The following is a 6,547-nucleotide window of genomic DNA, read 5'->3' on the forward strand; positions in this document are numbered from 1 at the left end:
TATAAACTGGTTGGATTTTGTTATCTTACGACACTTCATTAGCACTGAACTTTATACTATGTTGCTTTTGAACAGACTAAATACTTCTACTATGTCATGAGCATATAAATAAAGTTATTATGTTGGCTAAATATTCTATGATTGGCTCACAATTATAATATACCAGACAAAAAGCTTAGCCATAAATGTTAGGAGAAGTTATTATGCTGGCTAAACACGATAAGCTTGCCTCACAATTCTAATATACCCGAGACAAACTCTTAGCCATAAATGTTAGGACCCGGCAACGCGCACCAAGGCACGCTGCAGGTCTAGTATAGAGGGGGCACTTGTTTCAGCCACAAGAAAATATACCTTCCATAGTGTGGTATCATAGCAAGTATCAGGTAGTCTCATGCAATGAACATTCCAACTTACTGCATAGTTGTCATAACATTTAATGAAAAAAGAGCGTAAAATAATAAATAAGATTATCTAAGATACTAAATTAGGGTACTATACACTATTTGGACGCTCTCGCGATTTGGCTCCTAGGCTGATCTGCTCCCACGGAAGAATAGTAAAATATAACAAAATACCAAAAAAATCATATTTTTGGCATGCAAGATGCTCGAATGCGTGATCTATATGCCAAATTTGGTGGTGTTTCGACATTTGAGTAGTTGTCATAAAAATAAAGGCCCCTGATAAGTGCCACACGTGTGGGCTGAAAAAGGTCGAGCGGAACGCCCACACATGCATGCAAACAGGGACGAAAACAGATGATATCTGCCGGATTTTTTTTTACTTTTCAAACTTTAAAATATTTTATCTCTTAAATGAAAAATTCGATTGAAAATCCATTTTCACCATTAAATCCGCCGCAGCTAGGACTACGAAACTAGATCCCATATCAATATGTTTCGATGATATTTTTGACAGTCAAAAGTTGAATATCTATTGCACATAAATTGCCATGGTGTTTACACTGAAGTTGCTATGATATGTTTCAACTACTTTTCTTCTACATTTAAAGTTAATTTTGACATGTTGTAAAAAAGGGAATTAAGAAACAAAACTTGCCTTGGTGAATTACCAAAATTTGCCATGATCCATGAAATATTTTTTACATGGTACATAATAAAAAAGAAATTCATCGTTAATTACTTTAAAAATGCATAGTCAATGACTCAAACTTGCCATGCACCAGAAACTAAAATTGTCATGGTGAATTATTTAAATTTGTCATGATAAATGCACTAAAATTTGCCATGGTTCATAAAAAATATATTTTTCATGGTCAAGATACTGGAATTGCCATGATCTATGAACTAAATTTGCCATGATGAATTACCAACAATTACCATGATCCATGAATTAAATTTGCCGTGGTTAATTACTAAACTTGTCATGGCCAATTAATAAAAAATTCCATGAAAAGTAGTTAAAATATAATGGTAGCTTTAAATCTAGAAAAAAAGATGAAATATATCATGACAACTTTAATGTAAACACTACGTCAATTTTAATGTAACATCATGACAACTTTTGGGGAAAAAAAGTCGTCGAAACATATCAATACGAGATATGGTTTTGAAGATCACGTGGAGGCAGATTTAATGATTAAAACGGATTTTTAATCAAAAAATTTATTTAAGAGATAAAACATTTTTAAGTCCGAAAATCCAAAAGATTTCGCTGATGCCATATGTTTGATATGTCAAAATGAATGATATTAAACCCCGCAGAAAAAAGAATGATATTGAAGGCATTGGACCATGTTGATTCATGTCAAACTTGTGACACATATCATTTGAAAAAAAAAATCAGGCCAAATCACTGCGGCCCCGGTATAAAGATAGTATCATATGTCTCGCTGCGAGTAGCCGTAGGAGTACTCGGAAGGACCAGAAACTGCTGTGCTTCATGGTAACATGCTTAGATCGGATCGAGGTGCCAAAGCATTTCATACTCCATTTGATGCAAAATACACAATTGACCGAGGAGTATCACATTTGATGCAGCCTGTCAAACTGTGTTGCAAACTCCAATGTACACCGTGCCCCATAGATTCTGTTAATTTACTATGTAACAGTATCGCTGTAATTCCCATATAGAACCACAGTCAAAAGTAAGGCTACAAGTAGAGATTGTTTAATATATAACTCTTCACACAAGGAATCTGAACAAGAAAGCAAAAGAATGATCATTTTGACAGTTTGGTCCTCTCCGGTGACAAAATCACGTCCTCCTCCAATTCCGCCGCTGCTCAGCGACCCGCCGCAGCATGCCGTCGATCATGACGTCCATGGCGTCCTTCATGCCGCCGCCGAGCCCATCCTTGTCCGCGGCGGAGTAAACCAACCGCGGTATCATCTCCACCACGCGCTCCCTCATCTGCCGTACCCGTGCCTCTGGGATGGCCGCCAGCACGCCGCGCACGGTCACGTTGCCGGCGCGCAGCTCGTTGCGATCAATGAAGACAGACCACTCCCCTTCTTGGCCGTCTTCAGTCGGCAGATACCAGTGGTACTGAAGGTACGCGGTCCGCCGCCAGAACAGCACCGGCACGGCCCCGGCCACCATGCAGTCGAACAGCGAGCGGCGCGTGAAGCTGTCCCCGCGCGGCTGCACGCAGAACCGCGCGCCCATGAACAGCTCCAGGACGAGCGCGTTGTCCTTGATGCACTTGCCCTCGGCGCAGTCCAGCGCGCCGCACGCGGCCCCCGCGGCCTGGCAATCGCTGAGCAGCAACGCGCGGAAGTCGCCCTTGATGGCCGACCGCGGCGCGCCGGCGAAGGCGAACAGCCTGGGGCGCGGGACTGACGTGACGTGCTGCTGCCACGCGCGCGCGTCGGCCGCGGTGCGCGGGTGGAATCCGGTCGGGTACGGTATGCCGACGTCCATGGCGTCCCATGGCTCGCGCTCGATGACGAGGCGGGTGACGTTGGCGACCCCGGGCATGGCGAGGAAGCTGCCGCCCCACCCGCCGCTCGGACTGCGGCGGAAGTCCCAGGTAATGCGGCCCAGCGCGAGGAAGTGGTCCCAGCCATTGGACCGCTTGTAGTACGGCTGCGCGTGGAGCCACGAAAGCAGAGCGACGCAGTCCCTGTCCCGGTCGGCGTCGGTGGCGTTCGCGGACCACAGGTGGCGCCCGACGGCCAGCCCCGCGTAGAACGGCACGAAGAACGCCGCAGCGCGCGCCGGATCGGTGGTGCGGCACCGGTGCGAGAGCAGGCGGCGGTGGACGATGTGCTCGAGCGCGAACTGGTCGGAGGAGTGCCACGACCCAAGAAGCTCGGCCGGCAGGATCGTCGACAAGCTGGTCCCTTCCGCCGGGAACCCGAGCCCGTCGTTGGCGAGGTAGGGGCAAACCGAGTACATCGGCATGAGCGTATCACACATGGCGAGCAGATCCTCGTTGAAGATGGCGGGGAGGTCGTAGACGTACACCAGCCCACCCCCGCACCCGGAGTCCTCGGTGCCGCGGCTGGGCGGCTCCGGTGCGGAAGAGGAGGTTGCGGCAGCGGTGGATGGAAGCTTGGAGGGCGGCGCGGAGCGGAAGGCGACGAAGAGGAGGAGCTGGAAGGCGAAGAAGGCGCCGAGGAGGATTGATAAGAGGCGCTGGCGGCGCGCGGTGGGGTTCTGCGGCTCGGGACGGTACATCCCGGCCATGGTGGGTACCTGGGTGGGGAGGAGGAGCTCTGAGCTTGCTGTGGATCGCGGCGTCGGCGTGGGGATGATTTGAGGCGAGCTGGGAGAGGGCCACCAGCGCGGGGGGAGAACGTGGGGGCGCAGTACGGGGAGAGGGGTGTGGGGATTGGGAAATGCGGACGGATGGAGATGGCCGGAGATCGCGCTGTGCTGTGCTGGGGAAGTAGTGCAGATTGGGAGTAGTGGCAGAGGACTTGCCCTGCTTTCGGTTAAGGTTGTTCGGCATTGCCACGGAAGGATATGTGCTCGACACTTGAGGCTTCAGGTAGACTCCGGCCAAGGGCATCTGTGCTCGACACTTTTTCCTAGGGAAATGTTATCTGGCGAGCCGTTCGCCGGGGAACCCAGTGAACGTTTTTCCTTCCGTCTCAAGATGGCAACCAGGACAAAACCGGTTTTGCCTGCCCAAACCTGTACCCGCAAGAAAACCGCAAACCCATCCCTGCCTCCGTCAACGTGCACGGGGCCAGTTTTTTGCCCATCCCCTATCCTCATTGGGTTTTCTGAACCCGTGGGGAACCCATCACCGCGAGCAGTCCATGAAAACATGTCGGGTTGGCATCGAGCAGCGGCTGCAAGATGGGATCGAGCGGCGGTGGCAGGAGGAAAAGCTCTAGGTTTAGATTTAGGTGGTGTGTTGCCGTGTGCTGGAGCGACTAGGAGATGGGTTTACCAAGCGAGGAGTGTGGAGGACTGGAGGTCGTGTGATTTGGGGCTGGGGGCTGGGGCGCTGGGGCTAGGTTGGTCGTGTATGGATCAGTGAATGGGTAGAAATTGGTGGATCAATGGACTGTGAGGGCCTTTTATGAATGTGTAGAATGGGTAGAAATTGGGCTAACCGGGCCTTTTTATGAATCTTTTGTGTTTAAAATGCACATACATTTTTCAATCTTGAAAATCCTCTTTTTCTCATTTTCTCAATTGGCAGTTTTCTTTTTTATAGCATGGCATTTTTTAAGAGGATAGCATTTTTTATTTTAAATGGCATGGAAGTTTTATTACTAAGCGCATTGCATTTTTTATTAACAAAATGATGTCATTCTTATCAATAATCGAACGGCATTTTTATTATTGAGAGATGACATTTTTATTTTTAGTGGCACGACAATTTTATTACTAACCGCGTGCCATTTTTATAAAAAATATGATGGCATTTTTATAAATAATAGTATGGTATTTTAATTATTGAGAGGATGAAAATTTTATATTAGGGTAGCATTTTTTCATGTTTAAGAGGATGGCATTTTTTATTTTTTAGTGGCACCACAACTTTATTTTTGGGGCATATCCAAATAAAAAGAATTATCTAGAGGGTCGCAGTTTTGTAAAGTAGCACGACATTTTTTTCAAAGCATGTCATTTCTCACTTTTATAATTTTGTGTTTTTTCTGTTCATGGCATTTTTATCCCGAGAATGGCAGTTTTAAAGTTTTAGCATGGTAATTTTTATTATTATAATTTTGTGCTTTTTTTGTTCATGACATTTTTATGTTGAGGATGATTTTTTTCAAAGTATCTCAAAAGAAAGTTGAATGGGCCTCTGGGCCAAACCGGGGTCGCATTGTAGGAAATACTAACGAACCACATGAAACATTAGCTGGAGGCTGTCTACCGAGGGGTTTCTCGTGCCACCATCGGCATCTGGGAAATTTAGGTCCCTTGCCTCCAGCTGTCATCTTGGCACTAAGAGGCGGGGGGGGGGGGGGGGGGGGGGGGGCTCGGATCTTCAAGACATGTTCTTTGTCAACGTCTGGTGATCATAGTTTTGTGAGAATAAATTTCCTCTCGTTCTTTTGGTGGCGCCACGAGGTTAGAGAGTTTTCTGTCTTTGCAGATCTGATGAGTTTATATTATTGTGTCAAGCTTTTTTTGTTGGTTTGATTCTTTGTGTAGGTGAAATTTTTCATTGACATCATGGTGAAGATATAGTGATTCGACGGCCTGCACTTGTAGGGGATCATCCCCGTCCTAAATACGTTCATCGATCAATGTTTCCCTTTTTTAGACATGCGACTCAAGGCGCTTTAAAAAACCATTATTGATAATGTTTGTGCGGTGAAATAGTGACAACATCGTTGCTCCAGTCTAATTGCAGCCTCTTCAAGCGATACCACGAAGAAAGTGTTTACGAAATGTTATTGTAACTCTTAGTCATATGAGTTACTTTGTATTTATATTCCTATACAGTGTACCAGTATAGATGCATATGAACCATTGGATCTTTTAAATTTGATGCTGATATCAAATTTGCCCAGTTATGAGCTACGTGCACATACATCAACCGTCCGATTAAGCAATCTAGCGGCCCAAGGTGTAGGGATTCGCGGTGCTGCCTGCCACTGTCGTGCGCTCCCTACTGTCATGTGGCAGTACTCATTGTCAGAAAATAAAAGTAACGAGACTATACTCTAGATTGTTCTTTCACACTGCAGATTAGAGCATGGCCAGTGCATAGCCTCAGGGTGATGCCTCACATGCCATGTAGGATCGAATGTCAGAAAAAGTAGCTTCGGATAAGGAAGCGGGATTCTTTGCAGGAGGCGGGTGCTTTGAGATAAGTGTGGTCTGGTGCATAAAGTTGGACAAGTTGAGGTGAAGAGTAGGGATGCATGTGTAGTAAGAGTCTACTTTATATTTTTTTTATGATGCCCACTAATAGTAGCTTGCATTGGGAAAAAAATCAATATATAAACCTGAAGCTACTTTTTGTCATGGGGCATCTATATCCATATGCTACCATTATACCTGCCCTTAGGGCATGGCCAACGGGCTGTATTCCACGTAGGCTTGGATGACACACTGGAGCTAAAGCAGGTGCTCCGCAGAGCAAACGGGCTCTTGCAAAGGAGGCGAG

At 46.5% G+C, this 6,547-nt stretch overlaps 1 protein-coding gene across 1 annotated transcript; it reads right to left on the bottom strand.

The window, feature by feature from the left end:
• Window positions 1-1,955: 1,955 nt before the first annotated feature.
• On the bottom strand, window positions 1,956-3,896 carry LOC109773807 (xyloglucan galactosyltransferase XLT2). The gene has a single exon (XM_020332524.4). The coding sequence runs from the start codon at window positions 3,652-3,654 to the stop codon at window positions 2,221-2,223; it is 1,434 nt and encodes a 477-aa protein (XP_020188113.1). The 5' UTR covers window positions 3,655-3,896; the 3' UTR covers window positions 1,956-2,220.
• Window positions 3,897-6,547: the final 2,651 nt, after the last annotated feature.

The sequence above is a fragment of the Aegilops tauschii genome, chromosome 2 (assembly GCF_002575655.3).
Source record: "Aegilops tauschii subsp. strangulata cultivar AL8/78 chromosome 2, Aet v6.0, whole genome shotgun sequence".
Taxonomy (NCBI): domain Eukaryota; kingdom Viridiplantae; phylum Streptophyta; class Magnoliopsida; order Poales; family Poaceae; genus Aegilops; species Aegilops tauschii.